Source organism: Drosophila sulfurigaster, chromosome X (genome assembly GCF_023558435.1).
Source record: "Drosophila sulfurigaster albostrigata strain 15112-1811.04 chromosome X, ASM2355843v2, whole genome shotgun sequence".
In the NCBI taxonomy this organism is placed as follows: Eukaryota; Metazoa; Arthropoda; class Insecta; order Diptera; family Drosophilidae; genus Drosophila; species Drosophila sulfurigaster.
In genome coordinates, this window is record NC_084885.1 from 32603996 (window position 1) to 32620411 (window position 16416).

The 16416-nt window shown below is 41.1% G+C and overlaps 1 protein-coding gene across 2 annotated transcripts in view; it reads left to right on the top strand.

The window, feature by feature from the left end:
- Positions 1-16416, top strand: part of LOC133847410 (uncharacterized) — a 53049-nt gene that overhangs the window by 19562 nt on the left and 17071 nt on the right. Inside the window, exons 1-2 of one of the 2 annotated variants that reach the window (XM_062282436.1) lie at positions 6887-7806; positions 14583-14675. In XM_062282436.1, coding sequence (XP_062138420.1) covers positions 7618-7806; positions 14583-14675 — 282 coding nt within the window. In that variant the 5' untranslated portion in view covers positions 6887-7617. Of the gene's footprint in view, positions 1-6886; positions 7807-14582; positions 14676-16416 lie in introns of those variants that run through there. The other variant, XM_062282434.1, reaches the window with a different exon arrangement.

Genomic DNA, 16416 nt, shown 5'->3' on the forward strand with positions numbered 1-16416 from the left:
GGCACGCGCCACAAAAGCCACAAAACCGGTTCAGCAGCTGCACCCAAAAGCAACAGCAGCAGCAGCAGCTTGTTGCTCTGTTCCTTGTTTTGCGATGCCTGTGCCTCGCATAACAATTGTCATTGCAGGCGATCGACCGGGATAGAGACAGAAAGAGAGAGATCTTTTTATTACCCAAGCTATTTAATTAGCGAAGCGATTAGTAAACGCATGCAGCCAGTGACTCGACTTCATTTCTAGTCAATTTATGCAGCCTCATTCCATGATTAGCCAGCATCAGCATCAGTTGGCATCCTTAATAGCTCCCCTTACTCTCTCTTACTATAACATAGATAGCAGGCATTCCGCCTGATTGCGTCATTTGCCTCAGATTAAGGTTCGCTTGTGATCAGCTAATCGCATTTCTAGAAGGCTGATACCTCATTTATTTCTTTAAGTTTCTCAAATGTCCCTTCTAGGCTAGAAGTTCTGGTATCGATCGATTATTGATTTCCTTATTTCTTCCTTTCGATATTTCCTTATCTTAAGTGTTGCGTAATGATTGTCTATCTTAAGTGTTGAGTAATGTTTTATTTCTTTCCTGATACTCCCTTACTTTAAGAGTTATGTATTGCGTAATGATTGCCTAACTTAAGAGTTGAGTAGTTCATTTATTTATTTTTCATTTATTCACTTATTTATTTTCATAACATTTAGGTTTTAAACATTTGAATAGTTTGCCCCATTTCCCAAATGTGAAGTCTAACATCGTTAGATTTCCTTATTTCATCTTTTCGATACTTCCTAATCTTAAGTGTTGTGTAGTGCGTACTGATTGCTTAACTCTTGTGTTGGGTTTCATATTTTACATATATTCTATTTCACAAATGTTTTGATCGATATCATTATCTCTTCTTTTCAATACATCCTCATCTTAAGTGTTGTTAATTGCTTAACTTAAGTGTTGTGTAGCGCATAAATAAGCAACTCCTTTGTTATCCTGTTGTCGCTTAGATGCGATTTCAGTTGCAATCGTTTTGGTCTTTCTGTCTGCCCTTTCAACTGTCAATCAAGCAAAGTCTGTCTCCCTCTTTCTCTCTCTCTCTCTCAGTCTCTCTCCCTGTCTTTCTGTCTCCTCTTCTTTCTCTTCTTGTTCCATTTTGATAAACTGCCATTTAAACGCGTCTGGCCATGAGGATGACAAGAAGTCGCGTCATTGCACGATGACTGTTCATACTTTCCACTGGCGATAAGAGTGAGAGAGAGAGAGAGACAGAGAAAGAGAGAGAGAGAGGGGGAAGTCTGGCCTAGTCAATTGGCGGTGCAAGTTATCTGAGCGTCGAGTGGTTTTTTCCTCTTATGTCTTGGGCACGAGGCAAACATAAATTTGCCATCATTGTTGTTGCCTCGATAATGACAACTGCGATTCTAGCTTGGATGAGGAGAGGACAGGATGCAGAGTTGCTCCTCGATTGCTGTTGTTAATTGTTGTCGTTGTCGATGTTGTAGTTGTTGTCGTTGTCGTTGTCTCTGGAGTGCGCTGCTGCTGTGCATCAATTGACTAAGCAACTAACTAGCTGAGCTAGTGAGCAGCTAAGCTAAACTCACTTGACTGCTCTGCGGGTGCAATATGCTCTCAGTCTCAGCCCCAACATGTTGCACACACACTCCTGCTGTCAATGTTGTTGATCTTGGTACAGTTTTCGCTGCACGCGCAAGACAAACAAACAAAGCAAAGCAAAGCAAAGCAAACGAAGCTGTTGCAAGCAAGATAACAAGCCAACAAACAAAGTTCCATTCCAGAGAGAGAGAGAGAAGTCCACAGGGAAACGAAAAGAGAAAGAGTTTGGAAACGAATCGAATTCATAATATGTGATTAGACTAGATTCCAATTTCAGCCACTAAATATGGCGAGATTTCTATCCACTCCAAATATATTCCATTTATAAGCTTGGGCATTAATTAAAATGAGATAGGCTTATGCTCGCTTGATCACTTCTTAACACATTTCTCTCGACTGATTTGAATAATTGAAGCTCTCTCGCTGATCATTGATCGATGCTCGTGAATATTCAGTTTATTAACGAAATGTGTAAATGTCTCAAGGCAAAGTCTGATTGACTGACAGACTGATTGACAGCTCATCACTTGCAATCAAACATCTCTGTGGCTTTGCCACCCACGACTTCAGCGAATAATTTACATTCTTATGATTTTTGTGTGTTTACAATAATATGCTTAAAATATCTATTCGACCTTTCGGTTTATTTTGATCGCATTTGTTTTTCCTACATTGTATGAAACTATCTAGTATACTTTAGTATATTTTCAGTATATTTATTTGCAATATTTTTAGAATAATACCGCGCTGTTTTCTTGTTTTTTTTTATTGCAAATTAACTTTTAATATTTGTTATACTGATTTTCACATGTTATGTTATGCTTTAGTATTTTTTGGTATATAAATTTGGTATATTTTCTGTTGTAGCTTTCTTGATTTTGATAATTAAGAAGTAACTTTTAGTTTTTTTATACAAATTCTGATTTTTACATCCGCTATTTATGTATTAGTATATTTTCGATATATTCGATTGGTATATATTCATATTAATGCCGTCCTGCTTCGCTCTTGTATAGCTGTAGTTTTCTTGATTTCTCATTAAGAATTACCTTTTAATTTTTTACCTTTAGTATATTTTCGGTATATCAGTTTGGTATATTTCCGGAATAATACCAGCTTTTTTTGCTTTTATATACATACATAGCTGTGGCTTTCTTTATTTCTAACTTTTAATTTGGTATATATTAGTTGTAGCTTTGTTGATTTCTAATTGACAAGTAACAATTATGAAATTCTTAGACTTTACTACGAAACTTTTGCATTATCTTTTTGATGAGATCTTTTACTTCTTTGCAAGTTTGTTTTAATTATACACAACTTTACTTGAAGTTAAATTAGACATAAAAAAATGGAATTGAATGTTTTCTGATTGGGGGAAGTGGAAAGTTTCAGCAACTTAAATGTTTCCTGATTGCTTCTGCTGATGTTGTAAAGTCGAGAGAGAGAGAGAGAGAGAGAGAAAGACAGAAGAAGAGTTCTTCGTTTTCAGTTGCAGCTGGAAAATGGCGCGCAAAACAAACAAAGAACAACAACAATGAGCTAAGCTCGCTTTGTGTTCAAAGTCCACAACTATTTTTGGTAGTTGGCAATGGCAGCTCTCGTCTTGGCCATTGGCTTAAGCCCTTTTTTGAGCTGCAAGCTGCGAGCTGCGAGCTGAGCTCGTGCTAAATTTAGCCAGGACTTCGAGGGCAGCTTGCAACATCCACAACAACAACTGGCAACATGCACCATAAGTGTGTGTGGAAGTGAAGTGAAGTAAAGTGAAGTGAAGTGAAAGAGAAGTAAACCAGTTTCGTTCCTTTTCCTGGTCGCCATCAATTTTGATGATGTTTAGCTCGTTGTGCTCCTTCAGCTGGCTGAAGTCGCTTGCCACGGCGACTCGTTGTTGATGCCACAGCTGCCTCAAGTTGCAGCACGCGCCGTGTCCCGCACGTTCAGTGACAGCTCCAAGTCCAGGCTCCAACAGTCCAACAACAGATTCGGCAGACGCGCTGCTCATAAATTTATGTGGCAGTCATTTGATTGCCTCTCGCTCCTCTCTGCTTCCTCTTCCCCTTCTTCTCCTTCAGTTGCATGTTTCTCCTGTTAATTTGTGCGCATAAATTGTGCTGTCTGTTGCAACAGTTCTAAGCTTGCAATTGAGCTTCAGCTTCAGCTTGAGCTTGACCATTGGCTGCCTCAAGTGGCACCTGCCTGCTGCATCTTTTCCCCTTTTCCCCCCTTCCTTCTTCAGCTGCTGTCATAACGCTGAAAACAGCTGAAAATCCTCTTCCACTTAATTACATTCAATATCGATCGCTGCTTTTTTGTTTTCGTTTATTTGCAATTAAAATAAATTGCATTTTGATGCAGGCTTAATCGATTTAAGACATTCGTTATATTTTGAATAAATCTTGCTACATAATTGATGTGAAGTTGAACTGTTGAATCAGCACACAATTGCATCTCATTATTGAGCTAATGAGTTGGCAATTAAGTGCAATATATTAATTTGTTATTTAATTAATGAACACAAATTGCAATTGCTTTAATCTCATGCATTATTTATAATTAATATATATGGAAATTAAACATACTGCATTGGAAAACTTTATTTACCAAATCATTATCGAATTGATGACTTTGCAATTAAGTGCAATATTTTATTAATGATCACAAATTGCAATTGCTTTTAATGCATTATCAGTAGTTGATAACAAAAACTTACTGCATTGGAAAATCCTTTTTAACAAATGAAGCTTTCATTAATGAGTTGGCAATTAAGTGCAATATTTGTATTTGCTACTTTATTCCTTTATATAAATTGTATTGGCAGTAGTTATAACTGAAGCTGACTACATTGGAAAACCCTTCTATTAGCGCTGCTTAAAAAGAGGAAAGTTTAAGCAATTTCGTAGGCGTGGTCAGCCCACTTCACACTGCAAGCTGCAAGCTGCAACAATGGCAAAAGCAAAGACTTATTACAGGCTTCGAATTTGGCGGCGATTTGGCATGCAAAATTGCAAATGATGTGTTGCAACATTTGCGCTGCAATCGATATCAAAATTGTTGCAGCTGTTGCAGCTAGAGTTTGGGGGCAAGGCGTTGGCACTGGGCTCTGGCTAGTGGGCGTGGCATGACAGCGACAAGTGCAGTTCGCTTGCCACGAACGAATTGCAATTTAATTAGCAAATTCTCTCTCTCTGTCTCTGTCTCTCGCTCGCTCGCTCTCTCTGTTTATCTGAGTTGCTGTGGAACTCGAAAGAATGCCAATGTAATTGCCACAAATTGTTGGCACGACACAACAACAGCAATAGCAACAGCAACAAATTATGATAATTGACAACAAGACGAATTGGCAGTCGCGATTGCAAAACTCTCGAGCCTCAAACTCGAGATTTGGCTAGACTCGCATGAATACATATATCATTGTATAGTAAGTATAGGTCTCTCTATCTCTCTCTCTCTCTCTCTCTTTCTCGCATCGGGATGTGGGCGGCACAGGAAGCACAAGCATGCGCAGGCAGCAAGCAAAGCATTTCCTAGAACAGCGACACAACGCAAATATTCTTCTGATTTCGATCGAGTTTCGAGATCTCATCGAGATCTCTCGCCAATTATTAATCTGAGTGTTTATTGTAGTCATGCTAAATGTTTCATAAAGCAACTTCACTCAGCAGGGGGCAAAACGAAGCTAAGAAAAGAGTGGTAAAGAAGAAGGGAGACAAGAAAGGGGAGGGAGATAAAATGCCAGGGTCGAGAGTCGCCTGTTGATGAGCTGCCTAAGCGGATTTGCTGGCTACTGTTGATCGCTGTGATCGCTGTGATTGCTGTGATCGCTGTGATTGCTGTGCGTGCTCGCCTAGAGGAGATGCAAGTTTGTTGCCACAGTCTTTCGTTTTTTTCTTTTGTCTTTCCTTGCGCAATGATTAACTGCAGAGCTGAACTCAAATCAGCTTGGCTTCGGTTTTGGCGTTTTTGGCGCGCAATTTGAGGACGCTGCGCCTGACTGCCCCAAGTGGCACATAAAGAACGGCGAACGGAGCCCAGGAGTTGGCCCCAAAACAAAGAGGCAAGCCAACTAATGTGGCATGAATACAGCAGAAAAAAGAAACAGCGAAAAAATCAGAAAAAAAAACACAAAAAAGAATACAAAGCAAAACAAAAGGCACAAAAAAGCGAACTCTCTGAACAGCCGTAGGAGCAACTTAGTCGCAGCATCAACATCAACTCTGGCCGTGAACGCGCTGGGGAACCTCAAAAGTAGCCCCAGCTTCCACCTCCTCCCCTTTCCCCCCATCCCACTTCCCACTTGCTCTTCAATCGTTGTTTGTTTGTCTGTTTGGCAGCTTGTTTGCTTGACTTCGCTTTGCTTTGCTTGCTGCCTGCCCTTCCCCTTCCCCCCATTTCCCCCCTGACGCAACCTCAATAACAATATTTTGTTCGTTTTCTCGCTGCTCGCGAGTTTCTACCTTTTTTCGGCTTATGTTGCACGTTGATTTTGAAAGCCAGCAACATCGGCAGCAGCAGCAGCAACATCTAGACAACAACAACAAAAAGAACGACAACGACAACAAAACTCGTTAGGTCTGTAAACGTGTTTTCGTACCTTTTCTCTTCTTATTTCTTATGTTGATCTTAACAGCACACAATGGCCGCCATTTTGTTTTGCTTGGCAGCCTGGCAGCGCAGCGTCTGTTAGCTCGCTGCTGAGACATTTCTGGTTTTTCGAACTTTTAGCAAAGTGGCAACTCGTTCGCTCATAAAAGTTCATTTGCGGCAGGGAACACTTTGAGAGAGCTTGAGAGATAATTTCCCATTAGCAACAATTCCCTTTTTGGCTCTCTCTCTCTTTGTCTTGCTGAAAATATCCCTAGCTCGGGTAACACTTCCATGGCTGTCTTGCTGTGTTTGCTAGTAAACTTTTGAAGAATTGAAGTATAAATTAATAACTATTTACTTTAGCTAAAACTCAATAAATTATGATCAGCAATAATCCTAGTAATAATAATACAAGTTTTGTTGTCGTTAACACTCGACTTGCAATCTTGCGCATATTTTAATCAGCTTAAAAGTATGCAACACATTGCCGACATTCATAGCTTGGGCAACAACCAGGGAAATTTCGTGGGTACAGTTTGCCAGCGCACGCGTTGCTCTGGAAAAGTACTAAAAACTCAGTGAGGTACTTTTGGGAGGGACACATTGCTCTCTCTTGGAGACTGTTGCCGCTTTGGCAGGGGAAATTTGTGAGCTTCGCATAGTGCGCCTGAGCGACCGCGCATCTGGGAAATTCGTGAGCCGCAGTATTGCGCACGCTCTCAAGATCAACGGACGTTTGTCAGTCGCGCAGTCGCAACACACATTTGATTCGCTCTCTCACTCTCTCGCGCAGCGGCAAACAAACACAGTTTGTTGTTTTTGTTTTACACGTTCGCTTTGATTTGTTGTTCGTGCGCTGGCGCTGTGTGCCTTTTATTATGTGTGTATGGTTTTTTTTTCAAGTGAATTCGAAAACTGAAAACTGCTGACAATAAATACTATAAGTGAAGTGTGTGAGGCAAAAACAAATCGCAAGCGTGGCAATTTGGAATTGAATAGACGAAAACTAAAGACTGCACTCGACACTCAATACATGTGTATGTGTATGTATATGTGTGTGTGTGTGTAAAACGTAACAATGTTTGTGCTGTCCGCAAAAACAAAAAGAGAGGTGAACTCTTCTAGACTCTGCAAAACAGGTGCAAAAAGTACGCCAAACAACTGAAACTAGAACTTTTAACGAAAAGAAGAAGAAGAGCAACAGCAACAACAACAGTTGCGCCAAGAAAAAGAAGAAGAAGAAGAAGTAAAGTTTGCAAAGGGTTGTCTTCTTTATCCCTCGCTTCCTTCCTTTGTCGCTTACTCGCATTGTTCGCCGACTGAATCGGAAGTAGCAAGTTGCCCCCTCTCGTGCCACGCCCCCGTTGCCCGAACATGTGCTGAGCAAAAAACGAAGAAGAAGACAATAGCAAGAAGAAGATCAATACTCGATTAACATGGATACGGTGGCCATTAAAACGGCGCCGCCGCATGCGCCACTCGCCTCTGCCCAACAACAACAACAACAACAGCAGCAGCAGCAACAACAACTGCAGCGACAATCGTCGAATTCGCCAGCAACAATTGGCGATAATGTCTACAACAACAACAAGAACAACATTGGCGCCTTCTTTCAGACCTGCAAGGTAAGAAGAAGCACAAACTTCGTTAATGCACGGCAAGAAAAAAAGCGAATTCGATTCTATGCATAGAAAAACAGTATGAAATGTGAATTCCACTTTATTATGAGCCGAATGCAACTTGATTTTCAATTTAGGTTGCTTTCATATTTCTATATTATACATAATTATTTTATTAAACTATTATATTCAGCTTAAATTGTCATTAGAAATACGAGCATCAAGGTTTATTACATAGTGCATAATGCACTTTGAACTTTGATTGATATTTTTTTTAAGAATATTTATTACATACGTCACTTTAACATTTTCATTGGCATTGAAAATATCAAATTCAATGCACAACAACACAAATATTTACACTTCAAGCTCCTTTGAAAGCTTTCGCAGCTTAAGATTGCCATTTTTCTTTTCTGAGTTTTGACTCGAAGCTCGCTGCTGATTTATGAGTTCAACTGTACCCCGCACTTCCCCCGCCAAATGTAAAGTGTCAGTCATAAAGTAGCCAAAAAGCATTTCCCAGTACCCAAATAGTCGCACACACACACACACACACACACACACACTTATGCGTGTATTCGTCTGAACTGTCACAATTATGCGCTTTACTTACAACTTTTACGAGCAGCAGCAACAACAAGTTTGTCATTGCGTGGGCTGCCCAAAGGCGAAAGAGTGGGGAAGGGGAGAGAGAGCAAACGAAATTCTGATGCAGTTGACGAAGCCACAGAACCGAAAAGAAGCCAGAACAAGAGCAAAAAAGAGAGAGAAGAGAACTTAGAGCGAGCACTTTAATTGCATTGTCATGTTCAGGAGAATGACCAGCGAGTGGGGAGAGGGGGGAGGGGAAGGAGGCAAACACCCGCACATAGACACACACCTGTGTGTGAGAGGGAGAGAGATAGAGCATAGGGCAGGCACACCACATAATTAATTAAAACAACAAGAGTGGGAAAGCAAAGGGAGATTTGTTCTACGATTCCCAGGAAAGTCAAGAGCAGGATAAAAGTCTGAGTTGGAGTTTAATTTATCATTTATTCAGCATTAAATACTGTACTGAGTTTCTGTAGCTGTGAATTTGACAGTCAAGTGGAAGTGCAGCAACTATTATTAGCCATTAATGTTGCAAGTTCGGAATGTCATCTGTCGTTTTCATGCCACTTGAGAAAAAAACCAAACACACACACAGATGCGACACACGAAACGTTTTGTTAGCAATGTTTTTTTTTTTGGTTACTCACACTTTTTCTCGCGCCGGAAATGTAATGAACAACACCCAAAACAAAACAAAGTAAAACATAACAGAAGACAAGTCGAGCACTTGTTACATACATACTCTGTTTATGTGCGGGGTCAAATGAGGGGTAGCGACGAAGACTGTGAAAAGTGTCATCGTGAGTTTGCAGGGCAGCTCGCTAGTCGCATTATTTGCGGCCAGCAGAGGGCGCCACAGTAGACACTTGCTCCCCACCTCAGGCCGCTCGCTAGTGGAGTCAATTTCGCCCAGCAGAGGGCGCCACCTCTCTCTCCCACTCAGTCTGCGCAGTCTTGAAGTGTTGGTCAGTTAATGAGCGTCTGCAATTGCGAGTTATGAGCTTACATAACGAAAGTGTCTGTGCATAACAGCGACTGAGTGTGTGTGTGTGAAAAAGTGTGCACAACAAGTGCAGAGCACACACACACACATTGTGAGGGTGACTTGAACCCAAATCTTTCACTAGACAGACAGACGGACAAAGGGAAAGGACAATTCTTAGCCTGGGAAATGATTAATGGGAACTGTTTTATTGCGGCTGTTGCGCTGCGTGACCGAATAATGCACAGCGAAGAATAGAGAAAGGGAAGAAGGGAGGGAGAGTTAGCTACCTGCCTCTGCCTTTGTCTCTGTTTCTGTTTCTTTTTCAATGCCTGATGCTGATCCTTTAACTGGACTCCACTTCTAGCTGTTTGTTCTGTTCCTTTACTTTGCCGAATAATACGCTATCTTTATGTGTTTTCAAACTACACTTGAGCTGCGTTTCTCACACATCTTATGCAATTCTCTCTTTTTATCTATCTATCTCTGTCTTTCTCCCTCCCACTCGCACTCGCACTCTGCAAATTTGTCGCATTTCTTTTGTCGCCACCGCGAGCTTCGTTTAACATTTAATTAAATTTTCCGCGTTTGGCTTTTAACTTAATTATGTCAGTCAACGCACACACACACTTGAACACACACACACACATGCATTCGCACACGCAACAATTGCTTTTTGCTTCCAATTTCAATGTGCGGAAGCGGATCAAAGAGAAGGAAACAGAGGGAAAACACACACACATTGAGAAGATGTGTTTGAAATCGGAATCGAAATTCAAATCTCAATTTCAATCTTCATTTGAATTTCGAATTTGAATTTATCAAGTTGAAGTGGGATTTTGAAACGTTTTTATGCTAATTGATTAAGCTGAGGCAATCGATGCGAAGAGCAGGAGGAGAAGTAGAGGGAGGTAGGGAGGGGGAGAAGACTACTTAAGCACTAACAACATCGACAAATAATCGCAGTGCGATGTGCGATGAGCAGCAAGTTGCCCAGCTGCAGGCATCGAAGTCGAAGCGATCAAATTCAAATTCAAATTTAAATTCATGCACGATCAATATCGATAAAAACAACAACAAAGACAACAAGTGAGGCCTCAGCAACAGGTTGAGTTGAGCATAAATTATGAGCGACCAAAAATATTTCTTCTTAATTTTTATTTTTGTGTGTTGATTTCTTCTGCTTCTGCTGCTTCTTCTTCTTCTTCTTGGCCAACTTTTCTTGCTGCTAGGGAAATTTGGGGTGTACGTTATGCCAGCAACTTTCACAAAGATTCGGACTTTTCAGCAACAACAACAACAACAACATCGAGAAACCACGAAACTGATTGAAAAAAGAAAAAAAAAATGGGTGTCCGACACTTTTCAGCTTTTCTGTTTTTCAAGTTTGTCGTCTAAGTCTTTTGTTGTTAATTCGCTTTGCTTTGCTTTGCTTTGCTTTGCGGTTGTTTAACGTTTTCTCTGTAAGCATTACGCAATGTGCTCAACCCGAAGACGCAACGTGTAAAAAGAACATTTTCTATGACAAAGTCTTTCGCTCAGAGTTCAGAGTTCACTGAAGAGTTTGACAACCTTGTAGGAAATTGCTACAAAGGCAACTTGCAAAGAAGAGAATTCACTTTTATTATTATACTATTTATTTAAAAGCGAACCTAAAAGGTAACTTACAAAGACAACAAAGAATTGCACTCTACTATATCATTATACAAAATATAGGCCTAGGCCTTGGTATATTTTTAGTATTTTTGTGGTGTAGTAATTTTTTATTTATTGGACTGCTTCAGTTAACAATCTGGTATATTCTGCACTACACAGTATATTTTAAATGTATTACTATGTAAAGGCACCAAATATAGTCTTTGTAATATTTTTTGCAGTATTTTTTCGGTATATTAATTTAGTATATTTTGTAAATTACGATGAGTGACAATCTGGTATATTTTGCACTCTATAATATATTCTCAATATACTTTGTAAATATACTAAATATAATTGGTGGTATATTTTCGGTATATTTTTCAATTAATACCACATTGTTCTGCTATAATTAAAAATGGGTAGTGAGTGTCTCACAGTCGAGCACACTTGACTGTAGATTTCTTGTATTTGTATTCTCCGCATTGGCAGTGCAACAAATCAATGCAACAATGTTGCAATCGCAGCTGCAACAAGTTGTCAATTGTTCACTATTAACTTTGTCTAATTAGCGAGTCGAGTAAATAACAGACTCAAAAAAAATACTGAAACACAGATGCAAACACATTTCTCATGCGGAGCCCAAAAGAGGAAACACAGAGAGGGAGAGAGAGAGAGAATGAAAAAGGGAAATTGTTTCCTGTTTGGTTGTTTCGTTTGCTTATTTACAAGATAATTAATCCACATCGATGTCAAATTGACATGTGCGCAACGCAACGCAACGAAACGCAGCGCAAAGGTAATGCTAACTGGCCAAGAAAGGAAGTCATTAGTTGCCATAAAGCTGCTGCCATCTACGTATAAGTGTGTGCGTGTGTGTGAGGAAACAACGGCTAAACGATTTGGTTAACAAAATGACCAAAAAATGGAGACACATCATTAGCACGTGCGGAAAGCTGTCGCTGCCCTTTAGTTGCTACCCAAATGTGACTTTGCTTCGCCACGCCCACACACCCACAAGAACGCCTACTCGCCCTAAGCCCACACACACACACACACACACACACATTCAATTCAATTGGTCAAAACGAAACCAATTAATGAGCGTCGTTTAATTTAGTTTAGTTTCGCTGTAATGTGGGTTTTCGTATTTTGCGTGTTGAACTTTAGGTTGTCGACTCTCGGCTGCTGCCCCCACGCAATCCACAAAGTCGGAGTCCGATTCCGATTCAACGCCCACACTCGAGTTGCTGTTTTGAGCAGCGGAAGTGCACGAGTCGAGACACGAAACACAAATCAAAATGCAAGTGCAACTTTAAGGTGGAAAACTATCGATTGTGGGCGCCATAGCATCGATAGTGCCATCGATAATCGACTATAGTCAATTTGAAGACATTGATAGTTTCGATAGTGTCATTGATATTCGACGATAGTCAATTTTGACGAATCGATAATAGTTCCATCGATTGTCGCCCGACATACAAATTTTGCTTAATTGCCGCTTGTCTTGTATTCTTTAAAGCAACTGTTAATGTTGCTCTGTTATAAAAGAAAAGTTCAGGGCTTTGGTTTTCTTAATGGAGAGCAACTGAATTTGTCGCTTTCGATTCTTTTGCACACATCTCACACTACTCACTGCGTTTATGCAATGTAAAATTCACTGAGCTTTGTAAAATTGTATTCCTTTTTGTAGTAAATACTTCGCCTATCAGGTACAGAATAAATTTTAAAGTCTGTGCTATTGCAATCGCAGTCCAACTTGTCGTCAGTTGATGCACTAAGTGCTGCGGACATTCGACGTTTATTTTAAATTCGACATATTATAGACCAAAATACTAATGTGTCATAAATTAAATTGAATAATACATTATTTTTTTTTATTCTTAATAGCTGACGATTTTACATAGAACAATGTGAGATAAGATGGCACTTTCGATAGTGATTGGGCCAGAATCGAAAGTGTCTGCTGCTATCGATTGTGGCTTGATAACCCTCCACTATCGATAGTGTCGATAGTGCCATCGATTATTCTCCACCTCTATTGCAACTGGATCTGCGATCTGCAAGTCGTGGGTGTTAGAAACAAAGCCTAGACAATGGCTGCTTCAAAGTGACGAATGTGAAAGGCAAAACAAAGCAAGCAAAGTGCGTAATCGATTCGGGTGAAAGGTGCTTAAGAGTGAGGAAAAGGAGAAGGGGAAGAAAATAATGACAGTTGATGGACTTTTTGTTTGAAGGAGTAAACTTCGTTCGCCTTAGTTGCAAGCTCGAATTTTGTGGCGAGGCTTCTTTCTTTTGTTGGAAGAAGTCTTCCTCGAGAACAATCTTCTTTCGCCTTAGTTCCCTCTTCATTCTTAGAAGAAGTCTTCCTTTCCTCGGGAAGCAATCTTCTAAGCTAAGCTCGCAGCCAGCTCAAATTACAGTCAAGCTGAAAAAGCTAAAAAAGAAGAAGTAGAAGGCAATCCACGCAGCTGGCTCGTGGCAATTCAGTTTAGCTCCCTCGAGTCCAAGTCCAGTTGAGTCCAGAGTGCAGCTGTGGCGCTTTTATTGGACAATTCGGGTGTCCAAAAAAAGTCTCCATCTGTGTGTGTGAACCGGTTATGTTTAGAGTCCGCAGTTCGCAGTTTGCAGTGCTCCAATTTAATGGAAGTTTTTGGCATTAGACGCGTGTTATGTTGCTCACAACATCGGGTGAAGGGAACAACTCTTGGCTGGGTTTGGGGAGCATGAAGCTGATGGCTTTCACTGAGGCTCAAATGTTACTTGAAGTGTAATTGAATCTAACTTTGGCAACTGGCAAGTCGTAACCTCCATTGTCTTTCATTTAGCATAATTAGCCCACAGATCAGATCAGGCGATAGTTTCCTTCGGCTGCTCATGACTCACTGAGTCACTGTTGAACTCTGACTCTGAGCTTTGCAACTGTTTTGTTTTTTGTAGCTGCTTATGTGAATCCAATTGAAATTGAACCGCCAAAAGATTGTTGCGAGTATTGCGCCAAAACAACAAAACGAGACGCGATCGAAGATGCCTCGACTTCGACTTCGACTCTCGACTTTTGGGTCCCCAAAAAACCGGCTCGTCTAAAGCCAGCAACAGAGACAGAGCCAGAGTCAAAGCCAGAGTCAGATCCAAGTTGGTAGCCGGCAGCAAAACTCAAACTCAAGCTTAACTCAGCTCAACTCTCCAAAATCGTGTGCAGCTTTGTAGCCCGCAACAATTTGAGACTTGGCTACAATTTTGTTGTCTGTCTTTTGTTGCTTGGCAGACAAAACTGGTTTTGCGATTTGGCCACAAAACGGCGGCCACAACTCTTTTGTGTGCTGCTGCTGCTGCTGGCCAGCGATCGTTCTCTTGAGTCGCAACAGCAGACAACCAACAACAGATAGCAGACAACTTTGTAGTTGAGATCTTTGGCAAGATGGCGTCCCCGCAACCGGTTATTGTCTCTTGTTATACACACTGAGATTTCTATATATTTCTTCTTTTATGTATAACTTCCCCAACACAAATACACACGCACACACAGTTCTCTTTACTGACTTTGTTTTTGGTTTGTGACTCTTTGCAGGTCTTGTGGCACTTGGACGCCTTTCGACGCTCGTTTCGGAGTCTCAATCAACATGTTTGCGGCGGCCAAGATTGTATTTTCTGTGCTCTGAAGGTGAGTTAGTCAAGACACAAACCTACTACTTTATTCCATATTTTGGCATTGCAAATGTGATTATTTATTTTCGACGTTTTTCAGCTAGCATAGAATAGTTTTATGACATTTAAGTGTGATATATTTTCTACATTTTACAGCATAGACTTGACATTTGAATAATTCAAATAGTTTGAGCTAGATTAGTTTTGGAAATTTCTGTTGCATTCTTTTCGGAGTCTGTTGAAATGATCTTATTCATATTTTTAGGTTGTAGTATTCGCTGTTATGAATGCTCCTAATCTGATTCTTAGGTTGAAGTACTCGCTTCGTAGTAAAATTGTGTTGCATACTTTCGAGCTGCAACTGTTAAATCAACACAATGAAGTTGTTAAACGTCGTTGTCCACTTGCAGACAAAGCAACAGCTAAATTACTGCTCAGTTCAACTGCAGCCAGAGACATGGCAAATTTTCCCAGTTGATTTTCCCGTGACGCGCTGTTTCAATTTAATTGCTGGCGACGCCTTCTGCACAGACACAGTTGCCAAATCATTTTTCACACGCACATGCAGAACCCACACACACACACACACATAGACTGAGACTGAGACGCATTCACACTTATTACAATTGCTCAATGTGCTGGGCTCATCAGCAGCCTCAAGTGCGTGTTTCCCATTTTCTTTGCTAAGAGAATTCCCACAGTTGACGGGGGGAGAATCCCGCACTAAAATATATAAGTGCAACTCAGCTGCAAATGCAACTGCTGCTGCTGCATCTGTTGTTGGTTTAGAGTTTTCCCGTTGCAACAACAAAACAGACAAAAAAAAGAAGAAGAATCTGCCACCTTTTGATCTCTGACATTTGACAGAAAGCGAGAGAGCGAGAGATGAGCCAAAGATGCAAAGATGCTCACGACACATTTTGCCAATTGTTGCACATTCGCCCCCCCTCTCCCACTCTCCCTCCTCTGCCACGCCCACTTGACAAGGCGTTGACATGACTTTCGTCCTGCGAGCCTTGCGTGAAACTTTAATTGCGTCGATGATTAATGTGCGCACTCCGTTTAGTGTCATGTTCTGTTCTCACCCAATTATTTAAATTGCAACCCCTCGCTCTTGCCCTCGCTTCCACTCCGGCTCGAAGGAGGCGAGTTCGTTGCTTTAGTCTTTCGTTCGTGTTGGGTTCAGTCTAGAAGTCAATAAACTCTCTCCAGCGTGTCCTCCTACTACGAGGAGAACAACAACAAATTTCCATAAAATAAAATGAAGTTGAGGGAAAAACGAGACAACGATGAGGTAGAAGCAGCAGCAACAGCAGCAGCAGATAAACAGACGAAAAACGATTTAAAAACCAGGCTGGAAAAGCGACGGGCACCCAGCATGATGATCATCATCATTTGGCCAAGACAACAACAAGAGAACAACAACAGCATTTTCATGCTAACCCGTAGGCAATAAACAGGCAACAAGCAGAGAGGCTCAACTCTCAGCTCAGTTCAGTTCGTGTCGTGTCGAAGACGTCGCTGTGGAAAACTCAGCGCCTTTTAAGCGGCGACTGTACTTTTTCTTGCGGTTCGTCGCAGGCCACACGAAGCACAGGGTGATTCGTTTCCCAGTTACCTGTTAGACTCCTGCGCTGGGTTCTCTCTCTCATTTTCTGTCGCTCTCTGTGTGTTGTTGATGACGTCGCCGTTTGTTTGCCAGAAGTGGAAAGTGTTCCCCCTTCCACCTGCACCCCCTCTCCCTCTCCCTCACTCTC